Consider the following 15325-nt stretch of genomic DNA (forward strand, 5'->3'; position numbering starts at 1 on the left):
ATGATAAATCGGGGTAAAGGTCGAAGGCTCAATTCGTTTCTTGTCATTACACTCCAAAAAATGAGGGGACTATGTGTAAACGGCTAAAATCGGGGCCACCCAATTTTACTAATTTACCGAGACCAGTGTGAAGGATCGAAGATCGATCCCGTAATAGATCAGACCGAGGCACGAGGACAAGGTACCGAGTTCGAGATTTGAGGTACTTGTCAAGATTGAGGCCGGTAGTGATTGAGACCAAATGAGACAGACATCGAGTAAGATCGAAGATAGCATAATAACATAAATGCGAGATATCCGTGACTGGTCGAAGATCATGGCGAAAATCTAGGAACGGATCAAATCAAGGACGGTTAATTAGCTAATCATTAGATTTTCTTTTGTAATTAGAATTATATCATATATATGATTCTTCTACTATATAAAGAGAGTCTCAACCATTTGTAATCATCTTACATTCACGCATATCAAAGTAATATAACACTCTTTTAGCTTATATTCTCTTGTTCATCAGCTTGCCTTATTTTTATTTGTTCTGGCATTAATCAGCTCGAGGGCATTCTAACTAGAGGGTTAGAATTCCGTCTCAACATTGGTTTGCTTTACTCTATGGTTAATTTCTATCACTAATCTTCTCATTTATCAATTGGTATTAGGTAAAATCAAGTGTCTTTATAACCACATTATAAGTTTAATTGGTATCCAATTTTAAGGGTAAACATAACTAAATTTCACTTTAGTCCCAGCATGACAGCATGTAACACACTTGACCTTCAATTCACCTTATTAAAAAAAAAAAAAAAAAAGCTTTAATACTTCGCTAAACAAAATCATTTGGCAACCTCAACCTCTTAAGACTAGTTAACTACTTATTCTTAGATGCCTCGTAGATTGCTGTCCACAGATGATGGAAAAATCACAAGCCGTATTTGTTTAGTATAGCCTTAGATCTCTAAAAATAGTACTATAGTTTTGATAATGTCAAAATATTTGTGATGATAAATGGCAAATATTACTACTTTTGCATGATGCAAAAGGTGAATAGATTTGATCAGAGAATATTTACTAAGGTCTGTAATTAATTAAAAAAGCAACTACCAAGAAAATGAAAGCTAGCTGTTGGTGACGCACCAAAACATTATTCTAATTTCTTATGTATTACGAAGATAAAAAAAAACACGAAAAATATTAAGTATATATGTGAAAAGAAGCTAGCCACTTAATAATGGTCCAAAGTTTCTTCTATTATGCATCTTGGCTTCTCATCTACCTGAGTTTATTCGTAATATTATCTTGAATACAAGGTCATTCCCTACTTCAATAAACGAGTTTATCTGAAGAATAGAAACATCCAAAACGCCAAAATTATGCAACTTAAAACATGTAATTTCATAAGTTAGGTCGAAAAAATAATAGGGCAGTTAACTTCGGATATGTATATTAATTTCTCTGTATCTAACATTCACATTCCACATGCCGCACAAAGAATTTGAAACAAAAACAATAAAAAAGAAATAAAAACCTACTAGACTCTAATCTAATCATCTTTTTAAAGCAGCTATCAAAACAAGCTCGAGCTGATCTACCGTTATATTGTACACGTGTCCTAATCCATACCATCCATTTCTTCATCAAATTCTGGTGGTCCCACATTCTGTCGACTTCATCAACGGCTGCAACCCAGTGTTAGTTCCAATCCAACATCGCTCTCATCCAGCTTAGCCAATGAGGCTTCTACAGTCTCCACCGAGCCGCTGTCAGCGTCACCGCTCTCTCCATCCCGCTGTTGGCTCAGACCCGAGTCGCGGCTGGGCGACCCGATTGCTTCCTCCTCCATATGAGACCAACTCCACATGACCCGAGCCGCATCGTCAACCTCAGGCGACTGATTCCTCTGCTGCGGCTTAGCGGACACGCGCTTAAACTTAGTTCGCATCTTCACCTTGTGCAGATCGGGAGTTGAATCGTTTGCCTTGGACAAGTGGCGAATGTCACATGCTTTGAGCGACGGGCATACAGTATTTGCAGCCGAATCGGGAGAAAGTTTTTCAATCGACGCGCCGCTTAGAACGGCTTCAACAGCGGCTTGACAAAGTTGCCAGTTACCAGAGGTTAACAAACCAGTGGAACCGTAAATGGGATTTACAATACGTCCACATGCTTCATACAACAAAGATCTGAAAATAGCAGGACGCAAATGGTCAGGCCCAGAATTGATGAGATTGAGAAGACCAGCACGGCCATAGAACTTAGCGAGAAAAAGGGTAGCGTTGGATTGTGCTTCAGGGGATTTAATCCATTGAAGACAGGGTTTAATGGAGCATTTTTCATTGCAACCTTTACGGAGGACCCGGCATCCATTACAGCTTAAACGCATAGTTTAATATCACTCTCTGTTTATGTCTATTGGATTTGAATGAGTTGTATTGGTTTTTCGTAGTAGTAAGGGAAAGAGTCTTATATGGAGGAGGAGATGAATAAATTGAGTTTTCCATGTGAAGAGGGAGTTGTAGTTTATAAGGGGCGCTGCAAGTGGTTTCACTGAAAGTGGTATCCTGGGAAATCTTAAATCTCTTTGGCTGTTTCAATTCTTTGGGAAAAGCTCATTCACCTACTTTTGTAATCTCCAATTTACCCCTATTCCTTTTGTGGAGAAACTTAAGCGTTACTCTATCCGGTTCAAATCCGGTTCAAAATAAGTGATAATTTTATTTTTTTATTTTTGTTCAAAATAAGTGTTTAGTTACATAATCAAGAAGGAATTAATTTTATTTTATTAAAATATACCCTTATTTACATATTCAAATATATCAATATAATAATTAATTAAAATTAATTTAGTGATATATTTTTATTCTCTAGAAATTCGTATTTCATTAATGGATTTACTAAAGATAAAATGATAATTTATTGTGAACAATGGAGTATATCTTATTTCTGAATTAATTGGTTGTGGTATATAGTAAATCATTTATCCAGACATTACTATTTAGATTATTTTTACGTTGATCGCCCACGTATCTTTTTTTTTTTTTTTTGTGACTAAGTTGTAGCATAGTTAAAGAAGCAAAATTTCATGTCTTTTTTCATACTGTTCAATATTTTTTTTATAAATAGGATAGCTCATGTTGTTATCTTGTTTTATGTCGTGATCCACAAATGAATTTGTATTCTATCTCCATTTGCAATCTTTGTTAATCATTTCTCGCTACATTAAATATATATCCTCTAGGGTTAAATAAGCAAAGTTTCATCTCTTTTTTCATGTTGTTCAATATATATTTGTAAATAGGATAGCTACATGTTGTTAACTTGTTTTATGTATAGAATTGTACTCTATCTCCAGTTGTGATCTTTGTTAATCATTTCTCGCTATAGTAAATATATATCCTCTAATAGCCTGTTTGGCCAAGATTCTTTTCGGCCAAAAGTGTTTTTTTTTTTTGGCCAAAAGTATTTTTAGCAAAAAATTGAGGTGTTTGGCCAAGCTTTTGGAATGAAAAAAAGTGTTTTTGAGGAGAAGCAGAAAAAAGTAGTTTCTCTTCAAAAGCACTTTTTTGAGAAGCACTCTTGAGAAAAATACACATACAAGTAGTTTGTAAAGCTTGGTCAAACACTAATTGCTGCTCAGAAGTGCTTTTCAAACTAATTAGCCAAACACAAACTGCTTCTCACCAAAAGTACTTTTGAAAAAAACACTTTTGAAAAAAACACTTATCAAAATAAGCTGATTTTTACCGTTTGGCCAAACGGGCTAAGTCATGGAGGGCTATGAATATATTTTGCCAATTTGGCTCTTGGTTTGGTCTAAAATATAAAAAGCAATAATAAAACATTTCATCATCTGCTGAATTTAAGTTGTATTGACATCTTCATTTTGTTGTCTAATACAAGATTCTTACTACATATCTATACACTTGAAAACAATTTATAAATCATAATTTTCAAATTTTTTCCTTAAATTATGCGTCAAGTTAAATTCGATCACCTAAACTGGAATGGCGGTAGAACAAGCTAAAAGAAAAACCAAATCGTGAGGGTACTATAGTCATTTGATAGCTTAAGGCGAACAATATTCTTCCAAAATGAAGATGCGTGATAAGGCGGAGAATGACATGCAAGTTGGTCCAAAACCAGGAATTGTATCAAAGCAACACGTGTAAAGCCTGTGTTCACAGTCCCAGACTTCTGGCGGCTCGCCTCTTACTTCTTCTTTATAAGCATGTTCATTTCACGCGCTCCACTGAGATTTAGGCATTTAGCAGGCGTCTACATAAAAATTGTAATTTTTGAAAGGAAAAAAAAAATTGAATTTGAAATTATGTTTGAACTTGAATTTTACTTAAAAAATATTATAGTTTTATGGGTAAAGAAAAAAAAATCTGAAATATTTGTTTGAAAAATTCAATTTTGAAAACTTTTCAAAAACTTGTAAAATTTCGTTGACAAACACATTTAAAAAAAAAAAACAGGGCCTTATTTACTACTAGGCTGCGAATGGATAGCGTATTACTCTGCATCGTTCACTTGTGACTCTAATAATAAAAGAGAATTCCTTTTAAGAAGCTGTACATATTCATGATCCAATATGTTTACCCTTTAAAGTCACGTAACAATTAAACTTGTAAGTGGTTTTAAGGATATGTGATTTCACTTGGCACAGACTGATAAATATAAGAATTAATGCTAGAAATTAATAATAAAACAAAGCAAACCAATATTAAAATATAATTCAGCCCTCAAGCTAGGTCGCCCTCGAACTAACTGAGAATAAAATTATGGAATATGAAATAAACTGATGAACAAGAGAGTATAAGAAAAGAAGATTATTGTATTGCATTGATATGCGAGAATAATATCCTTACAAAATGATTAGGACTCTTTTTATATAGTACATGAATCCTATTTATGGTATAATTCTAATTATAGAAGGAAATTCCATGATTAGCTAAATGTTCGGTCTTGATTTGATACGTGCCGAGATTTCCGCCACGACCCTTGCCCGATCACGGATATCTCGGCTTTCTGTTATTCGACCTAGAAGGCTTCCTTCGGTCTCGCTTCAGTCTCGATCACAGCTGATCTTGATCTTGACCGGCCATTGATCCACGAACTTACCAATTCATCTCCGCACCATAGTCCGATATAACGCGGGCCGAGCCTTGGTCTGCCACCCCGATTCCGATTATCCATATAAAATTAGGCAAGCCCGATTTTGACCGTATACAAATAGTCCCTTCGTTTTTGGAGTGTAATGACAAGAAACAAATTGAGACTTTGAGCTTTATATCTCCAAGTCTTTGAGTTTCTTTGCTTGTTCTTCCCAAAACACCAAATATTCCAATCTCTATTCTTCCTTGCTCGATGATGACGACGAATCCGAAAGCTTGAGCGAATCTGATAGTGCAAAAGACCCTGAGGGCAGAGACGCCACTTCTGGAGATGACTAGGCCACTTAGGCTTTTACTTAGTTCTCGTATTCCTGTCGAGGCCGCTTTGGCCTTTTGTAAAGAACTTCCTTCGGGCCGTGTCGCCCTTGTAAAAAGATTTTAATAAATACATAAAACTTTTTCCCTTCCATGGCTTCTGAATCTATTATCTTTTTGTACGGGTCAAAGTGCCTCAGCATAAAATTATGAAGCTATTTTTGAAGGTCCAAAGTTTGAGATGGTAAGGACTAATAATAAGTACTGCCCTCGATCGTTTCTGATCGACGGACCCTGAATGACCATTTGAACTTATGTTTGAGTAGCTCTTAGGCTTAATAGTCAAATGCGTATTTGCTTGAACTCGAAGTGAAGGTAGCCCTTAGGCTTTATGGTCGAGTGAGGACTTGCTCGAACTCGAGATAAGGTAGCCCTTGGGCTTGATAGGTAGTCCCCGAGTGAGAATTTGCTTGAACTCGAGTTAAGCTAGCCCTTGGGCTTTATAGTCGAGTGAGGACTTGCTCGAACTCAAAGTGAAGGTAGCCTTAAGGCTTTATGATCGAGTGAGGATTTACTCTAACTCGAAATAAGGTGGCCCTTGGCTCGATAGATAATCCATGAGTGAGAATTTGCTCGAACTCCGGTTAAGATAGTCCTTGGGCTTTGTAGTCGAGTGGGAATGATTTCTCGAACTCAAAGTAAAAGTAGCCCTTAGGCTTTATGGTCGAGTGAGGACTTGCTCGAACTCGAGATAAGGTAGCCCTTGGGCTTGATAGATAGTCCCCGAGTGAGAATTTGTTCGAACTCGAGTTAAGCTAGCCCCTGAGCTTTGATAGATAGTCCCCGAGTGAGAATTTATTCGAACTCGGGTTAAGCTAGCCCTTGGGCTTTGTATTTGGCCGATCTGGCCTTTGTAGAACGATCCCCTTTTCGGCTTTTAATGTTTTTCCCTTTGTTTTATCATCCGTGTTTACAAAGGTTGTAATGCCTTATCATGAAATAAAGAACTTGTTCGAGAGTTCGAACAATTTTGTACTCTTTAGAGTTTTCTAGGCTTGATATTATTGAAGCCTTTCATGTTTTTGCCGAGGGTAGCCCTTTTAACCGGTTTATGAAAATATTCAAAGGCCCATATTATTATGGAATTCGGACGTCTCTGAATCATATTAATTTGGTCGTAGCCTTTTTATTTGGGACTTGCCACTTAGGCTTATTTTCCCATTTCACTTCGAGCTTGCCCGAAATGTCAGTCCTCGAGTGAGGTGGCCGTGGCCTATAAAAATCGAGGGTCGCCTTTAAAGTCTTATGATCTCGAAGTTTTAATAATTTGATCTCGTTTAGTTTCGGACTGCAGTCCCCGAGTGTGGGGTTAGTTGTTTGAACTTCCGTTATGATCGTCCCTTAAGCCTATTTCCATGATAGATTGAAAGTATGGAATTGTAAAGTAGAAAAACTTTTTCTGAGACATGAGATAATTGCAAGGAAAAAATACTTCTCTTTATTCTTGCAAAAAAATGATTAAACATGCGTACATGTTGAGCCATGGCTCGAACAACCTATGTAGGTACGATTCGTTCGATCGTTTGTGTTACATCCCGTACTTTAATATTAGGATAAGTCGTAGTAATCCATATGAGCTTGAAGAGATTAAGACCCCGTAAGTTTACCAACCTTGATACCGTTAGATATTATGTTAGTATGGTATTTTCTTTTAAGTAAAGTATTTTAGTAAAAGTTTTATAAGTATAATTTTAGATAGTTACCATTATTAGTATTTTCGGATATGGTAAATTATATGCATAATATGAGAAAGTTTATGAGATTTTCTTTACTGTAAAGATAGAAATAATTTTCGCACAAGGAAAGAAGGTTATCTTTTTACCATTTTAAGAATTAAGCGTACGAAAAATTATACTCTTTATATGAGATTAGGGAAAATTAGAAGTTGAGAAAATATATATATTTTTACATGAATGTTTTAATAAAATAATAATGTATGTATTAATTTTATATGGTACCACATGACCACGATAGTAAATTATATTATAATAAGTTGTATAAAGTATATTAAAAATAAGTAGTATTTTAAATAGTTTGAGATAATTCTTAATTATACGGGTAATTGGCAATTATCTAAAATATCTTGGATAAGACCAACACGTGGCAGATTTTTGCCTTAGCAAAGTATGTGACTCATGATTTAGTTGATACAGGCGGACAAGTGAATCACTAGAAATGATTTACATTTAATAGGCAAGAATTCCTAAAAGAAATCAGCCCAAGAAGAAATAAAGGGAATAAATGAAATTTCAGAGGTCAGCTATATATTTAGCAATATTCCTCCATATGCACATTACACAACTTACACCTTTTCAAGTACTATGGTTACTGAAAAGTCATTAATTGCCATATCAGATATTTCCTACGAACATAAAAGGATCAGTTGGAAGTCTTGCAATTGTATGCAACTGGTTTACTTCTTGGATTGTCACCTATGCTTTTAACTTCTTATTTGAAAGGGTGGCTGCTTTCTCTTTGTCCGTGCAAAATGCAGTATCCGAGTCTCAAATTCTTAGGAATCAAACTTGTGATCTCTTGTGCTTTGAATAGTGCTCCCGATTTCAGGTCAAGCTAGTGAACAAAAGAATAAGGTATCACATAAGGCTACTACTTTTGCTTCTCAGGTATACCCTTGATTTCAATCCAAAAAGCACTTTCTTTTCTCAGTGAATGTAGTTGATAGATAGACATATAATTAAAAAAAATTATGATGCTGTGATGATAATGATAAGTCTTTTCCCGTCTTTCTCTGAGCAACTCAATCGAGAAGGGATCCCTATCTTGGTGGGATAACCCAAATGGCGAGTGATTTCCTGTCATGCAACCGGTGCTTGCAATCATGGCGATGTCTTCATTCTCTTGTCATATTCTCAATATCTAAACCTCATTTTTTCTCTTATGGTGTCTCTGGAGAGAGCCAAGAACTTTCCTATAAAAAGGACCTCCCAATGGTAAGATGTAAAACGGAGGTCAAATTGGGGTGTATATCCTAAATGGTTGCCAAACATTTATTTTGTTGTTCTTGCAAACTTTACCTCATTCATGGACTTAAGTAGGACATTCTGTTTTATTTGGTGAGTAGATTTTATGGTAACCACTGCCTGAAAATAATTGCACCATAAAGTAAATGCATGGATAAAAATTCATATTCCGGAATTTATGTATATTTTGCTAGTCTCGCAAGTTACGTATATTTTTCTAGCCTTGTAAGTTACAATATTCTCATTATCAGGATTTCATATTCAATTGAGTATTTTCTTTTCCAGTCAAGAGAGCAGAGAGTCTATATATACAGTATTACAGTATTTTCATTATCATCGAGCTATAATCGATGGGCAGACCCCTATTGGGAAATATCTGATCAGATGGTAAGTTATATACCGAGCCTACTATGGCCGAGCGCTTATGAGCAAGCCCAGTTGATTGAGATACAGAGCCTAGTATGGCCGAGCGCCTATGAGCGAGCCTACTACGACAAAGCAGTTATATATATACCGAGCCTACTGTGGCCTAGCGCTTATGAGCGAGCCCAGTTGGTCGAGATACAGAGCCTAGTGTGGTCGAGCGCCTATGAGCGAGCCTACTACGGCAGAGCATATATATATATATATATATATATATATATATATATATATATATATATATCCTTATAGGGTCAAACAATATTGAGAAAGTTGAGTCAATATCAGCAGGTAAACATATCTTCAGATTATCTTTGACTTCCAACTACTTGCAGTTATTATATTATCAGTTCAGTTTCAGCTTTCAGTATTTTGCCTTACATACTCGGTACATTATTTCGTATTGACGTCCCTTTTGTTTGGGGACGCTGCGTTTCATGCCCGCAGGTCCAGACAAACAGATCGAGGGCCCTCAAATTAGGCTATTAGCTCAGCGGGAGATGTTGGTGCGCTCCATTTGCTTTGAAGTTGCGTGTTTGGTTAGTATGATTTAGATATTGTTTGGTATGGCGGGACTCTGTCCCGGCCTTTATGACATTTACGTACTCTTAAAGGCTTGTAGACATATGTCGTGTACGTGAAAGATTGTACGGCCTTGTCGGTCTATGTTTTGAATTTATAAATGATCATGTTGGCATATTAGGCTCGTATGTCACGTGTATATGATGATGTAATAAGAAAGATACGTTACGTTGTTATTCGGTTGAGCAAGGTACCGGGTGCCCGTTACGGCCCATCGGTTGGGTCGCAGTTTGGCCCTATTGAAACCACGTCATTATGAAGTAATTCCGTGGCAACAAAGTTGATATCTAGAGGTAATTCCCCCCAGTATTCGAGGTTGATTGTAGGGAACCTCGAATACTGTTAAATGCTGTCTTTGACACCAATTTGTGGTCGGCCTTTGGTTCTAGGTTAGCACGATCCGATGTTGCCTCATTAAAAATCTTGCCAAAAAACCTAATTGGGACAAAAAAAGTTCAAGGGAAAAAGAATGTAACACGTGTTTTAAGATCCAAAGCTTTGTGCCGCTCCTTGTCGATAACCTATAAGTGTTAGTCGAAAAATAGAAAGAATTGAAATGGGGTCGTACCTTCATTTGGATTTTGGATGTTTAATCTGACCTTCCTAGTACCAAGTCCCCCTGAAATTTGACCTCGATCATTTATCCTTCTCATTCCGTGCAAAGTTTCGTCCAAACCCGCTGCCTCTGCGATCTCTATTGTACGGTTAATATCGATCTCTATTCGACCTTGGTTCCCGATCAATATTCCTCTTGATTCTATCCACGGGCCTATTAGGATAAACAGACCCAGAAGGAGTCCCCGGTTGATTATCCTCGACCCTGATCTTCGACTGATATCGATTATGTACATCGGCCCAAGTGAAAGCTGGATATTTGATCAAATTCTGCTTTAATTATTGTGAAGCTATGGAACTCCATTCGTTGAAACCTTAAGTGAAGGCTTGAACAGCTCAATCATCGGTGACCGGTGGCAAATCCATTCGCTCCATTTGGACCCTAGATACAAATTCCCTAAGCATCTCGTTGTCTTCCTATCTTACCTTGAAGTGGTCCGACTTTTTGGTAACGACCTTAATGGGTCCAGCGTGTGCCTTTACAAAAGAATCTGCAAGCATAGCAAATGAATCAATAGAGTTAGGTGGTAAATTATTGATACCATATCATAGCACCCTTTGATAAAGTTTCTCTGAATTTCTTCAGCAACACGAATTCAATCTCATCATTTTTCAAGTCATTTCCCTTAACAACGCACGTATATGAGGTGACGTGTTCATTTGGATCTTTCGTCCCATTATATTTCGAAATCTCGGGCATACGAAACTTCTTTGGGATTGGCTTCGGGGCCGCATTCGGGGGAAAGGTTTTTGGACAAACTTTTTAGAATCAAGTCCATTCAATACTGGTGGTGTCCCCGGGATTTGGTCAACCCTGGAGTTATAAGTTTTCACCTTCTTATCATTTTCCTCGATCTTCTTTTCCCTGTCTCGATTCGCTTCATCAGTTTCTCGAGCATTTTTACGATAGCGGGATTAGTCTCCGGTTCTCCTTCATTCGATCTCTTTGGCTCCGATTCCGCCTTCTTCATCCCTCTATGTGTTCTGTTCGACTATTCGAGCGCCTCTGCGAACGCTATTTTCTAGGTCGACGCCCAAATTTTCATTAATGGCAATATGGGAGTTGACGTCGATTGGGTCCATGGCCGGAGCTCCGTCGGGGTTAACTTGAGGTACTCCGTTTCCTGGGGCGGCTATGTTTTTATTCTCGCCATGAAGACCAAGGTCGTTGTCTGTGTGTGTGGGTGCTACTTGGGAGTTTGACATGTTGATCCTGAAATCAAAAATACTTTATAGAACAAGTGTAAAATAATGTGTTTTACGAAAATTGTATCAGGCAATCACTATTATCCTTAGCCCCACGGTGAGTGTCAAACTGTTTACCCTTAAAATCGGATAACAATTAAACTTATAAGTAGTTTTAAGGATATGTGATTTCACTTAGCATAAACTGATAAATATAAGAATTAATGCTAGGAATTGACAATAAAATAAAGGGCAAAATACCTTAAAACCTCCCTAAACTTGACACGGATTATTAGTTACAACCTTAAACTATTCGTGGTCTTAATTACCCTCTCAACTTGGCCTTTTGAGAGTCATTACCCCCTTGGATGCTGATGTGGCAAAGAGTGTGGGTGCACTCGCCTGCCACGTGAATTTTCCTGCATATGTGACATTTTTTAAAATTATAAAATATATTTTTACCCTTTTAAGTATCTACTTTTTTAGATAATTTTTTCGAATATAATTTATAATAAAACTACATTATTTAGGCTAAATTTTTTATTTGGTTAAAAATAATAAAATTTTAGTTAATATCTTTTTGAATTTGACCTAAAAATAAAGATTTATACAATTGAAATAAATAGTCAAGACATCTAAAAAGTTACAAAAATGCATAGTTTGAAATTAATTGTTTTAGCTATAATTTTTTATATAGCTCTAAATTACGGTGCTCTAAAAATATATATATATTTTTTTACATATTTTACCCGAAAAAATAAAAATACACAGTTGAAATAAATAGTCATTGTATCAAAAGAAGAAATAAATACAGATTCCTAAAAAGGTAAAATTATATTTTATATTTCAAAAAAATACCACATATACAGAAAAATTCACGTGGCAGGCGAGTGCACCCACACTTTTTGCCACATCAGCATCTACGGGGGTAATGACTCTCAAAAGGTCAAGTTGAGAGGAGTAATTAAGACCACGAATAGTTTAAGGCTGTAACTAATAATCTGTGTCAAGTTTAGAGGGGTTTTAAGGTATTTTGCCTAAAATAAAGCAAATTAGTATTGAAATGTAATTCAGCCCTCGAGCTAGGTCGCCTTTGAACTGACTGAGAACATAATTATGGAATATGAAATAAACTGATGAACAAGAGAGTATAAGAGAAGAAGAGTGTTGTATTGCTATGATATGCGAGAATAATATCCTTACAAAATGATTAGACCCTCTTTTATATAGTAGATAAATCATATTTATGGTATAATTCTAATTATAAAAGGAAATTTCATGATTGGTTAAATGTCCGGTCTTGACTTGATACGCGCCGAGATTTCGGCCACGACCTTTGCCCAATCACGAATATTTCGACTTTCTGTTATTCGATCTAGCAGGCTTCTTTCGATCTTTTTCTCTCTTCGATCTCGATTGGTAAAAAGCATACAAAATTCGGCATACCCTATTTTTACCGTATACACAATATTTATTGTAATTGTCGTATGGCAAAAGGTGATGGTATGTATCTGTGTTGATGCATAGGTAATCAGCAAGGAAGAGAATATTTTCGTGATTCTCCCTCGGGGTCAACAAAATTTGTTAGCCTAAGGATAATAGTAATTCAGCTTACACATTTTTGTATATTTCGTATGTAAACAAGCAAGATTTCTAGAGCATGAAAAATTATACTCTACTATCCTCTATTATAATATACTTCATCCATTTCTAATTTATGTGATACAATTTTTTTATTAGTTTAGTTCAAACGAAATGATATCATTTTATATTTAAAAATAATTTAGTTTTAATTTTTTTTATCTATTTTATTGTTAATGAATTATTTTATAGTCATACGAATGTTGTAAAATAATTAAGACCACAAGCAGGAAATATTTTTTAGATATTTTATATTTACGTAAATATAATACCATATTTACGATAATAATTCTTTTGATTATTTTTTTTTATGCCGAATCAAATTACTTCATATAAGTTGCAACGAAGGAGTAGATGATTAACAAAAGTTGGTGATGCTTTGTTTGTGAGAAAGTGTGAAAAAAGTGGGGTAAGAAGAAGCAAAGGAGAAAAATATAGAAGATTTAGCACATATAATGAAGCGCGTGGGAGAAGCGTTGGAGGTAAAGTCCAAAAGCCGGGGCAGCCCAATGGAGAACTCCCGGTTTTATGGAATACGGTACGCTGGTTTTAGAAAGCTGAACTGTGGGCGCCCTTTGAACAGCGACTCTGGTTTTCCTCATCCCTTCTTCTTATCCTATTTTCCTGGAGCTGACCCAACACTTCATTTGGTAACTTTTGATCATCACTGAATATATTATACTCCATTCGTTCACCTTTTACTTATTAGGACTTTGCACGTTTATTAAAAAAATATTTTCTCTATTTATTTTTATTTATCCATTATTATTTTGTACACCCATTAAAAATTATAATAAATAAAATATATAATTTATCATAATACTCATATTAAAAAATATTTTTCCGTTCATTTTTATTTATCCACGATTACTTTGTACACCCATTAAAAAATAATAAATAAAATATATAATTTATCATAATACCCATATTAATTGATGTATAGTCTTAATAGATTTAGAATATTATTTGGAATGATTAATTAATACTTAGGGCAAAACAAGAAAATAAATTATTTTTCTCTTCATATGTGAAAAGTAAAAAGTAAAAATAAAAATTTATTTTTAGAATACTTGGCAATTAAAAGTGAACGGAGGGAGTAATAAATAAAATGTGTAATTTACCACGATATCTATATTAATTGGTGTAAAGTCTTAATGAATTGAAAAAATAATTTGAAATGAGTAATTAATGCTAAGAGTAAATCATGAAAAATAAATTATTTTTCTTTTGATATACGAAAAGTGACAAGTAATAAAAAATTATTTTTAGAATTTTTTTCCTCTTGGTTATTTTAAAATATTTAAAAAGAGTAAATGCTCTTTAGTTATAAAAGTAGCTTATTGACTTTCGAAGTTAAAGTTTGAGTGATTGTTCATGAAATTGACCCAATTATATTTTTTCTTTCATATTTTGATAACCTTGTCTTTTCATTGATTACCGTTCATTAGTAGTTTAGTTTGTACATAAAATAGCTATGTAGCTCTCTATGATAATTGTTAGCGTTACAAAAACAAAATATTCTAACACGTCAGTTAAGTATTACTGACAATACAGCAAGAAAAATATGAGGTTGGACTAGCATAAGAAAAACATTACTAATTCGTATTGCGATTACATCATTAATCCCATATATTTTCAGTACGAATAAAAATATGTTACTCCAATTTGTAGGCACACTAGTGCAAATTCGTTGCAATTTGTTAATTTAATTTAAGTTTTTGGAGAAAGAAAGGCTCTTTCTCCGTCTTTAACCATGATATATATGAATTGACCCTAAGCATTCATAGACTATTAATGATACCCAAAGGCTGCTTACCATTTCAATGCTTTGAAAAGTTGAGACTTCTTTCTACCAATAAAATATGAGTATATTCTTGCATGGAAGCATTCCTTAATTAATTTAGTTGATAATGGAATTCAAAACTGATTCCAAGCTGACTGTTTAATTATTGATTCTCATCATATTGTTTTCATATAATTAATCTTTATTTGTCTTCATTGGACGAGTTTGTTTGACCAAAAAATAATAATATTTGGTCAAACTAATTAATCAATTATTAAGAAAGGTTAATTCTAGTTAAAGTTAATAACTTTAGATCTTGAGTTGACAGTACGAACGGTTTGAGCGGCGAAGAAACGGAATTAATGTGCTAACAATAAATGTGTCGAACGTAATAATGTGTGTGAAGTATCAAGTATTAAATGATAATCAATGGCGATAAATGTAAATAAGGAGGAAGATTCACCCAATATTGAATGAGGTGAATGATTTCACCCTCTCACAATGATGAATGACAAGAATATAACAGAATGTTCTTGGATCTAGTGGAAATGACAATAGATAATCCAAAAAGGTCATATCTCTCCAGAAGTTATCCTTTGTATTTATCTTGAGAACTTACTTTTCAAAAGTGT

The 15325-nt window shown here is 34.9% G+C and overlaps 1 protein-coding gene across 1 annotated transcript; it reads right to left on the reverse strand.

Moving 5' to 3' along the window:
* Window positions 1-1413: 1413 nt before the first annotated feature.
* Window positions 1414-2493, reverse strand: LOC104239409 (LOB domain-containing protein 41-like). The gene has a single exon (XM_009794039.2). It carries the CDS (start codon window positions 2375-2377, stop codon window positions 1667-1669), a length of 711 nt encoding a protein of 236 aa, XP_009792341.1. The 5' UTR covers window positions 2378-2493; the 3' UTR covers window positions 1414-1666.
* Between the last annotated feature and the right edge of the window lie 12832 nt (window positions 2494-15325).

The sequence above is a fragment of the Nicotiana sylvestris genome, chromosome 3, assembly GCF_000393655.2.
Source record: "Nicotiana sylvestris chromosome 3, ASM39365v2, whole genome shotgun sequence".
NCBI classification, from domain to species: domain Eukaryota; kingdom Viridiplantae; phylum Streptophyta; class Magnoliopsida; order Solanales; family Solanaceae; genus Nicotiana; species Nicotiana sylvestris.